Source organism: Populus alba, chromosome 8, assembly GCF_005239225.2.
Source record: "Populus alba chromosome 8, ASM523922v2, whole genome shotgun sequence".
NCBI lineage: Eukaryota > Viridiplantae > Streptophyta > Magnoliopsida > Malpighiales > Salicaceae > Populus > Populus alba.
The window spans coordinates 2,929,354-2,948,784 of NC_133291.1; the positions used below are offsets into that span (position 1 = coordinate 2,929,354).

Here is a 19,431-nt window from a genome sequence, read left to right on the forward strand (position 1 = left end):
TATACTCTCTAAGAAGACTGTATGCTTGATAAGCACTCATGAATATGATAAACTACTGTCAAAAATTATTTTGACCAAACTACTCAAAAAAAAAAAAAAAAACAATGCACCTGGTGGTTTGTGACAAGCAAAAAGAGACCGAGACTTGGGAGAAGGGACATAGCTGCCATTCAAATACATAGCAAGATGCAAGCTTTCTTAATCGTTTTAAATTCTCAAAATTAAATATATATCTTTAGTGGCTGTGAGTTAAGTCTGGTGCTCTGTTTTTAGCTGCTTGGCAGATTCTTCTATGGCGAGTTTTTTCCTTGTGAATTGCGTGAAGACTGGGACGTCTGACATCAATTCGTTTTAACTTTGATGGGCAACCTCAACTCTTCAGCAACCATGAGAATTTATCTAGTTTTGATTCAACTGGGGAAGCTTTCATCTGTTTTATGGGGTTTAAACCCTTATTCCACCTAGAAATTATGGACATCATTGACTTTCTGAGATCTCAAATATCAAGCCAAGCACACATGATGACCCTTTTTTTGGAGGCAAATGAATGGCATTCTATAGGAGGTTAACGACCTTAGATAAGGATTCCTGCACATAAATAATATAGATATTGCTTGATAAATACACAGAAGATATATATATATAAAGAAGACAGGCGCTAGTCACAAGCAACGCCAAAGCTTGAGAATCGAGAGAGTTGAAATGAGAATAAAATGAAAGGTGGAGGCTCTTCCTCATGACCGCAGGAATGTCTGACCACAAGGAGCATTCCCCCAGTTTTGGACTTTATAAATTTTTTGTGTCATCTAAAATACGAGTAAAAAAGTCATCTTCTTCTAATAAAAAAATCACAATTTTTCAGTGTAAACTGAAAAATGTGCTGATAAATAGCAGATTAGATGATCTATCGCCTATCTTGATAGGACTCGTGTATATACATGCAGGACCATATATCACATGCGTACAAGATTTCGAATAATGACATGAATACTAAAATCAATATTATTAACCGAAACTATCGTTTTTAATTCAATGTTTCAAGGGATTGATTCGAGGGGAAAGAAGAATATCCATTCGGTTTAAGATTATTATTGTGCATTTTTCTATTTACATAAAATGATATTGTTATAATTAATACTGCTAACTAGATAATAATTTTTTTTTATTATTATTAACATGGATGTCCAGGTCAACTTAAACGCATCTTAACTAATCCCACGAGTTTTGAAATTAATAACCATGTAAGTCTTCATTAACCTTGAGATTTGTGAGACTTGAACTAGTGACATCTAGAAAGCAAATTTAGAGTATGACCAGTTAAGCTATATCCCTCAAGGTTACCAGTCAATCACTAGTTGTTACGAATGTGATTAGTTTTTTTTTTTTCATCACTTTAAAAAAAATCACACTTTTAAAAAATATATAAATAATAATATTTCTAAAATTTAATAATATTCATTAAGAACTTAGTAAGATTTTATTGTATTGATCACATAAAACATAATCTTTCAATAATTAATTTGTTCATTTCTTTTCTTTTTTATCTTTGTTAGAATTTAATTTAATGCTTTATTTTTTTGTTCATAGTATTTTCATCTATTTTAATAATTAAACATTAAATTAAAAACGAACACATTTTTTTAATAATTAAAATTTTGCTTTCTTTTTTTTGGGTTTAGTAAATTAAAATAACACTAAAATTTAAAGTTGATACTCATAATAATGATCGTCATTACCAATCTTTTCATATTATTTTTTTTTTGGATTACCTTGAATCTTATTTTATAGGGTGATTATTTTCATTTCATTCAGTTTTTATTTTAAAAAATAATCAAACTAAAATTAAATAAAAATAAAAATAAAACGAAGCACTTCCTTTCTTGCTTTCTTTCCATCGCAATTATCAACCATACCCGTAGCCAACTTCATCACCCAGAGAATTAATTCCCCTCTTCATCGTCCTCCTGCCAAGAAAACCTGTAAACCCACACCACTATCTCCCTCATTTCCTCCCCGCCATTCATACCGTAGTTCACCTGGTTAGAGCAGCCAACCTATTTTCTTTCAAAAGTGGAGAGCGTACGGCGCCGGGGAGTTTGGGAAGGGGCTGATGGTTGCTAGATCTCGAGAGTGGAAATGAAGATTGAAGAATAATTGAAACATAATATTTACAACTGTAGATTTTTATGTTAAATATTTTCATTCTTTGCAATTATTATCGACCTGTTAGATTTGCTTGCAACTTTTCTTCACTAAATATTGATTTTTTTGGTTGTTCCTCTTGAAATTTATGATATTTTTATATTTTAATGTGAGTTTACTTAAAAGTAGTTTTCTTTTTTTCTTTTTACTATTTTTTATATTTGAAGTGTCTATTTTTTATATGTTTATGGCAATATTTCTCGCATAATTAGTTTGATCAAGTGTCTATTATAAGGACACCCCTAGGTATTATTTATTACTGCAACTGTAAGTGCTCAGGCGACCACCGCGCTAAAAACAGGCTGCGCATGCGATTTCACAAACAAATGAACAGAAATACTCTTCGGCTGCCATTCCAATATAAATCTAGCTTCTTGTTTAGAGTGAGATACACCCTCCCCAAAAGTATAAAAGCATGGATTGAAAAAAAGAGCAACTCCAGTTCACAAATACCATCAAAATCAAAACTTGTCAACGAAATAGGTTCAAGAAAGAAATCAAAATAGCCTATGCTATGGATGCACCCTACACCTTAATAGCATACTTTCTCATTGGGAAGTACATCTCTCTATTCTTTTCGCGCTCAGTCTTCAATGATAGCTGCATAAACAGGCATATCAAGACGTCATAAAAGAAGGCATAAATATATACATTAAAATGGCTCGGTATTTTGTTTCTTACGCATTGAAAATGAGATATGTACAAAGACTAAGATCCTTTAAAGGCTCATTTCAAATCAAACATGTCACTAACAATTTTAAACCTGAGTTACTAATTAATACGCCAGTGCTATACAACTTGGTTGTAAGTCCTTACCAGCATGCATCTGTAATGTATCACCTTCTCAACACTTTCATGTTTCATGTATAAAACAATAGTTCAACAAAGGTGAAGTGATACCTGATGCTTAGTAAGTCTCCTGCGGATGGCCCTGGTCTTCTTGGGACGCAGATCAAGGGGCAAAAACTTCTTGTTCTTGTATGCATCCCTCAATATAGCCTTCTGCTTCTGTGAAATCACAGTCAACACCTGTGCAATGGACAACCTCACAACCTTGCTGCACCCCACGTCAAGACCCAACACAAACAAGAAAGAAAACACATAAATATCAATTTGAACAATGAAAAAAACAATATCAATGAGGCACACCAACTACAGATAAATAGAAAACATGAAGTAGTTGTGCATACCCTATATAAGACGTAGGCATTTTTCACTTCCAAAGTAGAAAAACTCATTTATCACTTCAAAGAGGTAGAAACTTGTCAAGTTTCCTGTTCTAAAAAGATGACTTAGCACCGTACATATTTGCTAGCGAATTCAATATCTAAAACAAGGACTATTAACTTCAGTCAGTTTACTGGTTATTAAGAAGCATTACTTGATAGCTCATAAAACTAAAACCTTAATTGTCAAAAAAGGTTACACAAACCCGGATTTTAACAATCATGCAACTAGGCATTCAAATTTTTTTCTTTCCACGGGAACAAGAAAAAAGATGGTTCACGTTTGGCTTGTATATTGAATTTCTAAAGAAAAACCATCATCCCACCAAAAAATAGCAGGCTAGATACTTGAAATCACTTAACCATTTTTTGAAAACGAATTATTTTCATTTTTCATTTTGTTACAGAAAGCAGCCCAAAATGACACCAGACGCTGCCAAAATCAATAAAGCACGTTGATATCGCCTAAAGTCGATCCTAAGCGAATAAATAATAGCAAATTCAGCTTGGAAGCTCAAAAAATGAAAAAAAAAAACAAACCAGCACTGCCTAAATCCGTAAGTAAGAACCAAGAAAAGAACCCATTAAACTTAAACAGAACTAGATCCATCAATCAATCCATTTAAGTGAAAAAACTAAAACACAGAAAGGCAGAAAAAGAGAGGTGAAGAGATAGTGAGTGCTTACATCTTGGAGAGCTTGTTAGGAGCACCTCCGGTGACCTTAGCAACGCGAAGGAGAGCAAGCTCCGCTTTGAGATCCTTCAACTGAGCCAAAAGTTCTGCCTTTGATTTGTTTCTCAACTCATGAACCTTGATTCTTGCTGTCATTCACAAAAATCATATATCATAAGTCGAAATAAACAATAGCAAAACCCTAATCAAAATCAAATGATTTGACATTTTCTTGATTTGTTACCCATTGCTTCGTCTCCCTCTCTGGCAACGGCAACGGCTGTGCGGCTGTCTGTGTTACCTCTCGGTGGTTACAGAAACCCTAAATAAGCGTAGGGTTTTGAGGAACTTATCGAGCGCGGGAGATAATGGGCTGGGTTTCGAGTCTTCAGTTTATCAGATTAGCCCAGTCTCCTGAGAAAATATTTCGTTAGATTTGGGCCCGAAGATGATTTCATCAGCATGGATCTAGCTTAAATGATTTTTTGGGCCGCGATATTTATACTATCGGTTGATATGTGTATTTGTAGGCCCAGCTACGTAATTATTTGATTTCGATCCCTGGATCCAATCATGAGGGCACTTGTTTGCTTCCGATTTTTTGAAAAACTGAATTCTTCAGATCTTCCAAGTCTTTGACGGAGTTCTTACAGCAAAAAATTTGCCATGGTCGACGAATATTTCACTACTAGGCCTTAATTTAATATGATTGTGAACTCGGGCTGTGAATATTTGTGTAGTTTATTTGAGTTGTTTATTTCTGGGATACCTTGAAAGGAACCCAGAACGTTAACATTAACAAAAACTCTTAGCTTTTTTTGGGTTTTTTACTATTAGTTTACTGTTGATGATTACTATAGTAAAATTATTTGTTGTCTTTGAGTTGAAAAAAAAATGTAATGATATTGGGGTGTTTTGATCTTTACAATTAATCTATTAATCATTAAAAGATTGTTTAGGATTATGTTAATATTTTTTTATTTTATTTTTGCAGTAAAAATATGATTTTGTACTTGGATTGGACAATTTCTTGATTTTTTTAGTCTTTTAAAAAAATATTCAAATAGTTAAATACTTATTTATCTCTAAAGTTTTTTTTTTTAAAAAAGAGTTTTTGACTAAAGGTTTTTTTTTTTTTTTGCACTTTGAAATATAGCAGAGAAATACTATAATACTCTTATAAAAAGACAAAAAATCAAAGCATATGTTTAGGGCATTTGTGTATTTCACTGTATTTTTTTTTTTATGATTTTTAGGTTCATGAAAGATGTTTTTGTGTTTCTATTTTAGAAAATAATTATTTTATTCAAAAAAAACGTTGACAAGTCACGTTCACTTGCCAGCGAGTAGTTGTCATTTGCGGTGTTTGGGTGGCGCGTGTAGACCTCTCTGGTGGCCAAACATATCCTCCTGTAATGTTATTGGATACGCTGTTGTGTTTTTTTTATGAGGCAATATATGTCGACGTATTATAGTCAGTTTTTTGCTGGCAATTATTTTTAAAAAATTCTTCATGTTCTTAATATTTGCTTTTATATTTTAAAAAAATTTAGTCTAACTCGCAACGAAACACCAGCCAATGAACTAGTTTTATATATGTAGAAGAAATAATTATTTATAAACATGTTAGAATATATACACACACAAAGAAGACAAGACGTAAACTTGAAAACTATATTATTAAACTGATATTTTATATATTAGTTAGATTAAATTAAAATTCGATGAATTCACTTAACCAATTTGAATTGATCCCAAATAGTGGATATGCTCCCATTCAAATTTAAGTGGTTGAATTGTCAAGTCAAACAGCAGCCTATAACTAAACTGAATCAATAAACTAGTTTATTATATATATATATATCGTAAAGCAAAACATATTATATAGCTAAACAATCCAACAGTATAAATAATGCTCCATGTTTCCATCAAGTTACTGTTTGGTTCATATTCCTAGAAAAAATAAATGAGATATTTTTACCTCTATTACCTAAACCAACTATACTCGAAGACTTTTAAGAGATGTACAAGTGCGAAGCGAATGAATAAAGACAAGGGATTTTGGAGCGACAAGAGGACAATATCGAGCCAATGTTCAACTCTCCGAGAAAAAAGAATCCGAGAGAGAGAATCCCTCGAAGTTACATCCATTCAATAACATAGACGTCGCGGTAAAGAAAGAATATGTAAGATACTTTCTATCCTCTTAAATCTTATCGGATCTCTAGTATTTTTCATTAGGTTAGGAACTGCCAGCTGGTGGTGGCAAGTGCTAACCACCACAATCTGTATTCCTCATGGTTGCCATGAAAGTCTTCACTGACAACGATATTGAAGAAAAACAATGGAGGGCTTGTATTCCTCATGGTGTCATGCTCTTCGTTCTTTTCTTTCTTTGATCGATATCTTTAGAATCGAGTCGGGATCTTTTGGAAAGACAAGAATTAAACACATGCAGAATACAGACTGCTTGTATTATTATTCTTTTAAATTAGGTATTGCAGTTTGAGAACGAACCTATTTTTCAAATCAAGGACAAGAGCTATTAATTTCTGATCAACTAAGAAATTTATGAAAATCTTATGCACGTATCGTGGAATGATTTGGGATTTCAATATTTGTCTTTATTTGACAAATTGATCAGCATGTGTTTTTGTTTCTTCGATCACTTGACAAGAAATAAATATATCAGTATATGCCTTTCCTCTTCTTCTCTCACACGAGCACCTTAGTTGAAGAGACTACGGCTAGTATAAGTATTCCTCTTAATTAATTATGGTTGACTTTTCGTTTTCTCTCAGCACGGGGTTCAAATAATTCAACGGTTACGTTAGCCATAAATAAAAAACTATATTGAAATTGGGAGTTGATGACCATGGACGCTAGCTAGTTGGTTGCACAGGAATTCTATTTTGATCTTGATTAGTTGCTTCTACTGCATTGAAGTGATCGTGTCTTATAACCTCGACGAGGGAAATCACGTAAAATGAATCTGCAAATGAAGATTACGACAGATTTGATAAGAAGGAATTTATGCTCAATTGAGAATTACTAAATTTCGTTTTGTTTTGGTAGTATTGAGAACGAATTGTCACATTAAAAATGAAACCTCGAAGGAAGAAAAGGAACAGGGAACTTCACTCATTGGTGCCATCGAAAATAATTGCAGGCCCCAAAACGACTTGATTGCAGAGAAGCTGACAAATAATCCCAACACGACTTGATTGCAGAGAAGCTGACAAATGGTCCACAACGCGTGGAAATATTATCTGGTGTTGGATTGATGTTTTGAGGTGAGAAGATACAATCCCTGTTCGGTTCTCTCTTGGCTTTTCCATCGGAATACGTGGATGACATCTTCCGATCCAGACTTGGATTATCTTCGGTTGTTGTCCTCCTTCAGTCCAAGCAGAAAACAACATGCAAATCTCTGTATTGGGCTTGTATTACGGCAACACACAGAGACATATAATCACTACCAAATGCATAGGAAACAAAGTTTTGGACAAGTTACATGTGATTTGATGTCCTCTATAGATCTGCTATGGCCACCTAGAATCATGGAGGGGCCAGTATTAGCCATTCTTACAGTGACTTGGAGGGGCAAGTCTGTAATTTAAGTGATATTTGAGAGAGTAATAGATCTGCAGTCCTTTGGCTAACTCCATTAAGGGATAAACAAACGGAAACCTCAATTGTTTTGAGCCGAACATTTATATTTCTGTTTGTCGTACGGTGTTTGGATTCCACAAAATCCAACGATTACAATTTATCTGTTCCTCCTAAATCCTCTATGGTGCAAGCCTTGTAGTCATTTAATAACTATATCTGCCATGGTTTGGCCTTCACCATACTTTTGATTGAAGTGGACCGAACTTACACTCAAGATCAGGGGCAAACGCCAAGCAATTATCACTGTTGTTGGATATATGATTGGCATTTGCCGCTGATCTTAATATTGAATCGTACATTAAGAATTTAACAAGAAGTAAATAATTAATACAACATAATAAGCATAACGAGATGTTGTTATTGACATATACATTAGTCATAGTTTTAAAAACTAAAATAAGAGTAAATTTAATAAAAGACCCGAGTCACAAAGCAAACCAATGTTAACCTTTTATTTTTTGAAAGAAATCAAAATAATATTGTTATAATTATTTATTATTTTAAAAAAAATCAAAAGATTTTTAACCTGTATTTATTCTAGCTGATCAAATCATAGATTAATTTAAGTTTTCGACTAAATTAATTTTTGAATTAACTCTCAAATTTGCTTAAATTTAATTTAAAATTATAACCCTAATGTGTTGTGCACATTGTAAAAAATATACGCTCTCGATACCTAGATTAATTAATCGCGAAGTGGTGATTAGTATAAGAGTACATAAAGCAAGAAAAAAATTTGTTCCATAATTAATTACTGGTGATTAAATCTTTATGTGATGAACCTTGGTAAATTAGTGTACTAATAATACCGTCCAAGCCTTGAAAGCGTGCTCTTTTTTTTTTTTTTTTGTATTAGAGCAATAAAAGCGCGTCTATGCAGCGTGAAGTAATTAAGGTAGTGAGAAAAATCACGAGGTCAAAACTGAGAAAAAATCTCGAGGTCAAAGCTGCCGCCGTCTCGGGTGAGTTATGGATAATAACATATGAAAAGCTTATGATCTTATCGAAACTGGTTTCATATGGCGGCCAAATTGCCGATGCAACTTGAAACATTCAATTACAAAAAATAATAAGCGTGCATGATAGGACCCAAGAGTTAATGTCTGCGAGACCCACGTAGAACTAGCCAGTGATAGATTATAGAAATCTTTATGTAATTCTGGGAAAATAATCTTGTATTCTTTTAATAATACCACTAGTTATAAATCATCGATCATTCATTTTTTTTTAAGGATTTCTTAAGAGGCACACTGCTAGAAATTTATTGTTACAGGTCCATGTTCTTGATGTCACAGAAAACTGTGGTCGAACTTCTGTAAGAACAGACAGAAAGGTCGAAAATCTCCCCTTCCTTTTCTTTTCCTTTTCTTGTCGATGAACGATCAAAACATATATATCTCATATATGAAATTCAAGGTATGGGACTAATACGGTTTTCTCTCTATTTTTTTTAAAATTTATTGCACATTACGGATTTGTAACGATAAAAACTTGAATTACCCTAGCACCAGTACGTTCTCTTTCTCTTTAAAGGGACCAGATGACCTTCCAAGTCGGCAAAGGAAAGTGCCTGAGGCTTCCCTTAAGACACACCAAGAAAGGCATAGCGAAAACCATTGACCAAAAAGCAGTTATGAAGGATAATGACTTGATTTCTAATTTAAATATGGTAGAAATTCCACCAAGGCAAGTTGCTTATCCATGCAACAGCACTGCATGATCTAAGCAAAGAAGAATCAAATCCAAATATGAAATTATAGAAATTCCAATACAGTTACTCCGCTTTTCCACCTTTCCCTGCTAATTTACGGTGACAGCCACGAGCAAGTTGTCAGTTTTAAAATTATCCAAGTAAGGTCACAAAACTGCTATAAATATGAAGTGCTGATAGATTCTGAAGACAACACCTTTCCCCGATAATTTACGGTGACAGCCACGAGCAAGTTGTCAGGTTTAAAATTACCCAAGTACGGTCACAAAACAGCTATAAATATGAAGTGCTGATAGATTCTGAAGACAACTCTAACAATCAACTTTCTCTCCTTTCTCTGCCTCTGTATTCCTTGTATGTCTTATATTTCCTTCCTTATTTAGCATCAAGTTTCAGGTTTCCGGGATATACTTCAACGTCATGGTATAGCTTTCTATCTGGAAAATCTGTTTCTCTATTGTTTCTGTTTGTTTCTTGTTGTTTTGTTATTTACCTTTTTCTTTCTTTCCTTTTCCTTTTCGGGTTTAATATTTTCAGGCAGGAGAGACTGGGAATGTCAGATATGATGAGGTTAGATAAGTTCATGCTTAATGTTTATGTGGCCATAGTTCATTTGTTATTTTTGTTTTTGAATTATATTATTATTATTCTTTTTATCAATTTTGAAACTGTTTTCTTCTGTGAATTTTTATAGGAGCTTGTGTTGAATTCTCGAGGAATGAAGCTTTTCACATGCAAATGGATTCCCATGAACCAAGAACCAAAAGCCTTGATCTTTATTTGCCATGGTTATGCCATGGAATGCAGCGTCACCATGAATAGTGAGTATCTGCAAATTAAATCTACATGTTAAGGCTCTAAACATGTTAAAGAAAATTGGTCTTTCAAAGCTAAGGGGTGCTTTCATTATAATTTTCCAGGCACCGCTATTCGCCTTGCAAAGGCAGGTTTTGCAGTGTATGGTATGGATTATGAAGGCCATGGAAAATCAGCCGGTTTACAAGGCTATGTAGAAAACATGGATCTTGTCATCAATGATTGCTCAAGTCATTTTACAAGCATATGTGGTCAGATTTTATTTTATTTTTCCTTGTAACATGTGATTTGTTTGATGTATCAGCTGTTTTGAAGAATTTTTTATGACCGGACTTTTGTTTTTGTTTGATTTTAGAGAAGCAAGAGAACAAGGGGAGGATGAGATATCTGTTAGGAGAATCCCTGGGCGGAGCAGTTGCTTTGCTCCTCCACAGAAAGAAGCCAGATTTTTGGGACGGTGCAGTGTTGGTGGCACCCATGTGTAAGGTAACTTTGTGTATCATGTCCTCTTCTCTTGGACTTTACCCTTTGTCATCTCTCTCAGATTACTTCCTTTTTTTCAAAGTGACAAGCTCGTTTGGTAGCTTTTCCCATATATATATACATATATATATCCATGGTCTTCCTCCAGAATTGGATCCAGTTCTTGTTACTTTTCTTCTCCCCTCTGTTTTTTTTTATTTTTTTAATTTTTATTTTGAGTATGATAATAAACTTAAACGAAAACAAAAACTAAAGCAGCTGGCTAGAATTTTGATGCAAACGAACATAACAAAAGAAGAGCGATTTACCTGTGCGACAACTACAAACAGTACGGAAACACTGTCTCCGAGAACCTTCAGGTTCAATCCTACTAGTCAACGGTCACAACAAAAGACAGCTAAAAAAAACTCTTTCAACTGTCAACAAAACTTAGCAGAACTTGGTTAGGCAGGCAATATTTACTATCATTTTATTGATTTGGTCCTCTATAAGCTGTTTGGACCCATTCTAGCTGAATAAAAGGCATGGGAATCTACTCTGATGATCTTGATTTTATTTACAGATTGCAGATGATGTGAAGCCACCTCAAATGGTAATTACTATTTTAAGAAATCTTTGCAGTGTCATTCCAACTTGGAAAATAATCCCAACTAAGGATATCGTGGATGTTGCCTTTAAACTACCTGAAGTAAGACAGCAGGTATATTTCTTTCCAAATATTTATTACTAATAATTAAATTCTTTTTCCACTAAAACGATGCATTAATTTATTAATGATGTCTTAATTACAGATTAGAGAGAACCCACATTGCTACAAAGGGACACCTCGCTTGAATACCGGCCATGAACTTCTAAGAATTAGCTTGGATCTTGAGCAGAGGCTTGAAGAAGTGTCGTTGCCATTTCTAGTTCTGCATGGTGAAGAAGATAAAGTGACAGATAAATCTGTAAGCGAGAAACTCTTCAGTGTGGCTTCAAGTTCAGACAAGACCATTAAGCTGTATCCTGAGATGTGGCACGGTCTACTCTATGGAGAACCAGTAGAAAACCGTGACATAGTTTTTGGAGACATTATCGACTGGTTAGGGAACAGAACTCATCTTGGAAATACCAGATTGGAGATGGAGCAAAAACGTATGAATGATGCTCCTTCCAAGTCTAAACAAGAGCAAGAAATTCAGTGGTGATGATGATGATCTTCTCCTGGGAAAGATTTTATTCTTCAATTTGACGAGTGCTCGGTCGAATTTCCGTTGCAAAATGAGCAAAGACAAAAAAAAAAAAAAAAAAAAAAAAAAAAGACAGCCTCTGTGATGGCATGAGATGCATCAATTGTCGCTGTTGAGTTAACTTAAGACTATGAGATAGGGACATTTTAATTACATAAAAATAAAATGGCTTCCGATTATACTTAATTCACTCTCCTAAACATCATCTGTACGAAAAGTTTGTTTTGTTTTACATATCTTACCTTAATTTCATAGCGGTAAACTATCTTGATTTTGAGAACGTGTTCATTAGCTAATTTCACTTCTGGGTAAATGTAAGTTACTTGTAGGATCAAAAAAATGGTTGATGTCCATTTCTAGTTGATGGGCTATGATGCTTAAAAATCGCATAAAAAATTCATGATTAATTCAACTAATTCCAACACTGTAGATGAGAGAATCTTGAGGCAGGCAGGTAGTTTTCCGGTGGGGTAAGGAAAAAAATAAAGAGAGAATAGAAGAGCTTAACCAGATGAAGGGCCTAAAATAGCACGATCAAAACTATGGACCCCAACACGACAATGAATGCATCCAAAAATTGTGGAAAAAGCGAGCACACAGTGGGGAGCAGATCCATCCTACCTTTCATATTTTCTACGCAATGCTCTGGTGGTTGCATTAATCCATCAGTTTAAAATTCTTTGCCCGTTTCTACTTAAAACAACAAATCTACGCAACCATCAAATTCACAAATGACAACATATTACCATCTTGGAGATTGACAATGCAACTGTCTGTTTATCTTACAACAAACTAAGCTCTCTCTAAGTACAGCGACTTCTTCATCACCAACGAAAACTGATCTAGCATCAACCTCCATCACTATCTAGCTGTTGTTCAAAAAAATTATCTTTACCTCAATTAGAAAAGCTGATGCCCAGAGCACTTGACCTCGCTGTGACTAACAGAAAGCAATCATTAATTCAGATACAACAACCCCTGCACATACACAACCGCATTCTCTATCATCAGACCACATAACATGTTAGAATCTAAATTCATAGATGTAACTCTTGTTAATGCAGATGCATATGTATGTACATGAGTTAGCAGAAATCATCATCTAGGCCTCCACTTGTTCGAAATTATCTGCTAAACACATTTCAAAGTTGTACATCAGATTGCAGCAAGGCCATGAATTACATGCATGGCATCCCAGTACATTAAAGCCAAGCAACGAATGAATTTTTATTTTGTTTAACACCCAGAAACATGAGAATCAAAGTTGTGGAAATTAAAAGGCATTTGAGCTTTGAGGCTAACATCCCAAATCTATCCTTTTATTAAATGCACCAAAACATTACTTGTAGCCAATTAGCATTCCAGTAAAGGATAATTCCCAACGTTGCACAATGACACATCCAAAATGGGGAAGGAAAAAAAAAACTTGCAATTCCTAGCGTGCATCTTAGAAGCTTGTTTATATAAAGATTGTGTTCTGAAAGGTTCTTGCATTGAGAGTGTCTCAAATAAGCCTCCAGCATCACCAATTCACAGTGAGAAAGATTGCAAATTCAGAAAAATGGAAGAAACCAAAGCAAGAAGACTTCTTCAACTGAAATTTTAGAAACCGATTGGCACGGAAACCTTTAACCAGTGAGTGCTAACCATCGAGACTTACATATGCCCCCATGTAACAAGCCACTACCAGCCACAAGGTAAATGACATGCCACCAGGTGGACACTGATTGCAAGTATCAACCCTCAGCCATAAATAGGGTTTACAACATGCCAAAACCACCAGCACACATTAGGTTTGCAGAACGTGGTGCACTACATGCAAGCAAACCAATTTCCTATTTGCTTATAGAAAAAGTGAAGCTTGCCCACTTGCATTTGCAGGGTGCTAAATAAAACCACACTCAGGTTACTATCTATACAGGTCCTGTGCCAACAGGTTTTGATAGAACCACTGCATGGAGAAGAGGGTTGACATTGAAATCTTCTAGCCTCTCGTAGAAGGGCCAGAAGGTCAAAAATCAAACCCCTTTCCTGAGGGTTCAATCATAAAGTGCACTTCTTCAAGGGTCGCTCCAGCAATCTTCCATATGATGCAGGCTTCTAAACTTATTGGTTGACATGGCACATGGACTTTGACACTGTAAAAGAATGAAATAAAAAATAAAAAATTACCAAATAACCTATACTTTTCAAAAAAAAAAATCATTTTTATCAATTTAAAGCAGGTGTAAGAAGTTTTTTTCTTTTCTTTTTACAAACCAAAAGGTATTTAAAAATCCAAAGAAAGAAGTTAGCCACATCACAGGTTCAGCAGAGCACAGACAAGCTTTCCGCAGAAGGGACGTTGGCCAAAAACTCCAACCATAAACATGAAATATATCAGTTCAAGTATACTTTAAATACAAGTACATTTTTAGAACAAATGAAAGGGTGAGTAAGAGCCTTCATCAACAACACTTGCTCATCAAAATTAACGCAAAACTAGGATGCACCATCTTCTCCCTTATCTCACTTAATTTTTTAATTGACTTCTTATGCCTATTTATTATATTACATGGGTGACTACCTCAATAACCCAACACTCTTCACATCATAGCCTTTTTTATAATACAAAAAGTTAATGTATAGTTTCAAATCTGAATCCCAAAAGAACCCACGCATACATTATCATGCATTCATGGAAATATGTCTCACTCATGCAATATCTAAAACAACCGTGCAAATGCATATTGAACTAGAAAATAAGATGATCACAATATTTACAAGGGGAAAGGGGGCACCTTCAAGTTAATCCTTCCTCAGATGATCTTGTTTCGAACTTCTTCAAGTTTCTTGAGTATCTCCCCAGGAGTTCTGTCCAGCTCATCTGCAATTTTTCTTTGTGCATCAAGCGGCAAGGTCGGGAACTGCTCACATAGATCTCCATCGATCACATCCTGCAAAATTGCCCTAAGACTTTAGCATTCTTTTAGAAAATACCAGGTAGCAGCATGGCTTAAAAAGTCTACATAAAAATATGAAGACAGGAGTTTCTTAAAAAAAAAAAAAAAACAAATACATTACTATGAAAAATATGTACATGCAACGAATTGTTCCTGTTTGAAACAACTCAGTGGTTTTAGTAACATTTTAAATTGGTGTTGAGAAACTATGATCAAATGAAACCACCTATATGACTTACCTTAACAGGAAAATAAGCAGACCTATATGCCATATGATCTCTTCCACACAAAGGTGGGTGGTCTTGTCTCAAATGCATCTCCAAGTGTGAAAAGAAGTCAACATCATCTCGAGAGGTGAATGGAAGTAGGGCCCCCACGCTCCCCATCACTGTCCCATACATGATGCATTCTCCACCGCCTGGAATTAGAGATGCCTTCTGCAAGCAATTAACCACATCACCAATATGAAACTGTACTATCTCCTCTACCTTGTTTGGAGCTCCATTAAGCTTTCCCTGCTCCCACTTTATCTTTCCGCCAGTTGGATCTTCTTCTATCTCATCAGAAACATCCTGTGGCAACCTCACAAAGTAGATATTCCCAAACTTGTCTGCACCAGCCATGGTATCAAAATCTACGTGATATGATGCTGTAAGCCATCTTGGAACACTATCATCAGCAAAAATATAAAGCTGATTTTCATCCCGCCTGTACTTGCAGAAATGAAATGACTGCAAAATAGATACCAAAAACATCATCACATTAGGAGGAATAGTAGGAAATCAGTACATGAAAATGTATATCAAAATGAACAAATATCTAAAAGAAATATATACACGGATTAAAGGTATTTTAGAAAAACATACTTCTTGAATGTCCCCCACATAAATCCGATCACGATAGGTGTGAATAGAGACAATGGAGTTGGGGAACAGCTTATTCTCACATTTTCTAAGCAACCTTTTTTTCCCCAAGTCATACAATCTGAGCACTGATCCTATTCCTGCAAGTAATCTTCCCTGAAACTGACACAAAGCAAGTGGAACTCCTTCTACTTGTGTCTTATGCAAGAGTTCCAGGCTTTTACCATCATCCACAAATTTATAAATGTGAATGAACCCAGCAATTAAGCTTCTTTTGGGCCAAAACTGCAGTCCCTTGGCTGTACCAACAGCTAAGAGAGTTCCATGCTCCTTGTCGTGGAAATTTACAGTGCATACACTAAAAGCAGCTTCATTGTCCTGAAGTTCCAGCAAGCAAGTAGTAGTAGCTGACCTTGGGTCAAGTACTCTAATGCAAGAAACCCACCTGTCTGCCTCAGCCTTTGGATAACCATACTGCTCATCAGATAGGGGGTCATCTTTATCATCATCATCACCATTTTCCATCTTCTCAGCATTGGCACTTCCATTTTCCCCCATTCCAGCAGCTTCGAAGCACTCTTTTTTTGCTGCCTCACGCTCCTCTGCTGTATACGCTCCTTGATCACTCTCAATAATGACCAACAATTTTCGCTTAGGTTGAAGCACAAACTTTCTTGGAGTGTATCTTAGAGGTATTGCAGTTTCATTGAATGTTTCTCCCAATCTCTCAATTGTAAAAATCCTCAACGCATCCCCGGCAACAGCAACCACACCTTCTGCACACTGATCAGATGAGAATGAAGCAGCATATTCAAGAGTTTCATATGAAAGGGGTGTTAATAGAAAATGCCCTTGGTGAATATAACCAAGCCAGGGTCGGCTAGATAAGCACAGCATCGCACGTCGACCTCTCACATTAATGGCAAAAAGTTTTGGGGCCCTCAACCCCAAAAACCGGGAACGGGAGTCAGAAAGCTGGCCTGTCACCATATCCACCACTGTCCTAAATAGAACCCCAGTCTGCAAACCAGCATTGAGGAAAAGACTGGCAGGGTGATCAGCACCATCTTCGCCACCAATTGATGCCTGAACCTCAAGAAACAGGAGGGATTCTGGAGGCGCCGAAACACTTTGCACACTCAGAATCTGCATACAGTCATCAGGATCCAAAGACAAGACACGGATGGTGTTATCATACGAACCAACTGCTAGGAATCGAGACCTCTGTCTTCCTTCTGGAACAGGGGCAATGTCCAAACAGGCCACATCTCCAGACATCTCATGCTTCTCCACCTCCATTAGCTGACCGGTCATATCCACCTCAAAATATATAAGCTCTCCTCCACTTAAAGCAATAACCACTTGAAGTCTATTAGAGCCAACTTTCACAATTGTCCTCTTTCCAGGAGTTCTCCACTCATTAATACGCCCATCTTCCCTAATATGTCTTATGCCATTTGGGTGAATTTGCATCAAAGAATCATCACCAATTAAAGAAACAGCAAGGGAAGGTGTGGTATCAAGAAAACCACTATCGCTAACTTCCTCAACTGTTTCTCCAATTGAAAGCACAAGAGTTGCGTTGTTAAAGGACACAACAATATATGCATCAAACTCATCATTAGCATTCCTTTTCACAGTCCAAACAGCACTTGGTACACCAGGAAGCTGTGACACAGCCATCTCACTAATAGCCAAACCAGGCCTCAATATCCTCAATGAGGAGCGAGGACCACGCCCACAAAGTGAAAATATCTGAGGGGTTTCTTCATCAAAAAGATTAGCAACCTTCATGTCCATAACAGGCATCAAGCTCTCAACCTGGTCAATCCTAACAAGATTCTTTAACCCTCTTGGCTGGAAAAACACAGGCTGGAAGCCTTCCTCAGTTTCCATCAAAGTAGCAGATGAGGCCTCCACATCCTCTTCCTCCCCAATGGCCTGAAACTGATACAATGCATGATTCCCAAACTCTGATGCAGCAAACAAAAACCCTGATTTCAACACACATATCGAAGAAGTAACTGGGATCGTGTCAAAATACTTAATCTTCAACTCCTTAACCTTGTCATTCTCATGATCCAATGTAACCTTAAAAATGTCACCGTACTCAGTCTGCAACAGAAAGAAAAACATCGATTTCTGCTTATGTGTTGCTGCAGAAACTATCAAAACCCCACGTTCAGCAGGCAAATCAGCACGCCTAGGAATCACAGCCCTCACATCAGGATGCCCTTGATTCTTATAAATCACGAAATTCTCCGCACAAACTAAAATACCACTTGGCCCATCACCACCTCCAGGTACTGTAACAAGCATATTAGCGCCATTATCAACCTGCTCAGACCATTTCCTAGACACGTGATTAAGCCCCAGATCAAGCTCATAAAATGTCAAATTCTTCTGCGCTTCACTAGCAGCTTGCCCTGTCGAGTCCTGATCAGCTTCCGAATAATCCAACTCAATCGCAGCAAAAATCGGATTATCAAACCCACAATCAACACCACATACTGAGTAACATATAGTATGCGACTTATGAGCCTCTAAAGGCGAAGAAATGGTTAGCCTAGCAACAGTATCTCTATTCAAAACATAAACTAGCTTCTGTTTCTCACAGGCACCAATCATAACAGCCCTTCCTTTCGGATCCACAGCCAAATACTGACCCGGAACAATACGGCGACAGCCAGATTTTCCAAAAGTTTCTTGATGAATTTTGTCAAAGACATTTCTCTCCTTGTTATATTCTAAAATTACAATCCTGCCCGAATCAGAACCAACAACAATATAATCTTTTTGAGCTCCAGTTAGTCTAAACTGAGCTAATGAGCGAATAGCACCGAATATTTCAACAGAGAGAACTGTTTGCAGCTTACCGTTCTCGTCAGGTCGGAGGAGATCGAGAACTTTGCCGCGAGCGACTACGATTTCTTGTGCTTTACCGCCGGAGAAGTTCCCGTTTATGGCGGAAACGACTCCGGTAGCTCGTTGGAGAGTGAGGCTGTAGAGGTACATGGTAATGTTGGGTTTTGGAGTGGGAGTGAAATGGTGGGGATCGGGGTTTTAGGGTTTTAAAGTTTAGAGAAGAGAGCTAGTTAGAGAGAGACTGGATTTCTGCGACAAAAATCACTTGTCGTCTGATTATTGACTTGGCACGTGAGAGTGCGAATCGTTTGTAATGGACTTCAAGACTCGGGCCATCAACTATCATTACAAGGACAGCCCCAGTAAAACGGGCTTGGAGTTTAGACCCTAAACCCAGATAGCTTATCTAAGACCGAACCGTGCTTCTAATTTTTATTGGGCAAGGGGCATTCGTTACTTGTAAAATATTTTACTTTACGGATAATGCAAAAAAATATATAATTATGGCGCTGGTAGTGATGAGTGAGAGCGAGAATAAATTATAGTGGCTGTGATTAGCCAATAATAATGGTAATGATTTAATTAACGAAATTGAACCATGATTAAATTAATTTAATGATTTTTTAAGATTGGAATGGAACATCTAAAATAAAATTGAAACGTTTTAAATAGAATTTAGCTGAAAAATCTAGAATAAACCGAAATTTAAAATGAGATGAAAATTATTCCATTCTATTATGTTTTTTGA

The 19,431-nt window shown here is 36.2% G+C and overlaps 3 protein-coding genes across 4 annotated transcripts; 1 reads left to right on the forward strand and 2 right to left on the reverse strand.

Moving 5' to 3' along the window:
- Nucleotides 1-2,598: 2,598 nt before the first annotated feature.
- LOC118052233 (large ribosomal subunit protein uL29) lies at nt 2,599-4,521 on the reverse strand. Its single transcript, XM_035063126.2, has 4 exons — nt 4,347-4,521; nt 4,116-4,251; nt 3,103-3,259; nt 2,599-2,802 (listed from the first exon to the last, which is right to left on the reverse strand). Exons 1-4 carry the CDS (start codon nt 4,348-4,350, stop codon nt 2,728-2,730), a joined length of 372 nt encoding a protein of 123 aa, XP_034919017.1. The 5' UTR covers nt 4,351-4,521; the 3' UTR covers nt 2,599-2,727.
- A 5,003-nt stretch (nt 4,522-9,524) lies between these two features.
- On the forward strand, nt 9,525-12,199 carry LOC118052227 (caffeoylshikimate esterase). Its single transcript, XM_035063119.2, has 7 exons — nt 9,525-9,908; nt 10,023-10,055; nt 10,180-10,306; nt 10,406-10,552; nt 10,657-10,787; nt 11,347-11,484; nt 11,576-12,199. Exons 1-7 carry the CDS (start codon nt 9,906-9,908, stop codon nt 11,969-11,971), a joined length of 975 nt encoding a protein of 324 aa, XP_034919010.1. The 5' UTR covers nt 9,525-9,905; the 3' UTR covers nt 11,972-12,199.
- Nucleotides 12,200-12,613: 414 nt separating this feature from the next.
- On the reverse strand, nt 12,614-18,965 carry LOC118052206 (spliceosome-associated protein 130 A). Of its 2 annotated transcripts, none has more exons than XM_035063072.2 (4): nt 15,822-18,965; nt 15,195-15,686; nt 14,794-14,949; nt 12,614-12,991 (listed from the first exon to the last, which is right to left on the reverse strand). In XM_035063072.2, exons 1-3 carry the CDS (start codon nt 18,831-18,833, stop codon nt 14,812-14,814), a joined length of 3,642 nt encoding a protein of 1,213 aa, XP_034918963.1. In that variant the 5' UTR covers nt 18,834-18,965; the 3' UTR covers nt 12,614-12,991; nt 14,794-14,811. The 2 variants fall into 2 exon arrangements, with proteins under 2 accessions (XP_034918963.1, XP_034918964.1); XM_035063073.2 differs by lacking the exon at nt 12,614-12,991 and adding an exon at nt 13,566-14,151.
- Nucleotides 18,966-19,431: the final 466 nt, after the last annotated feature.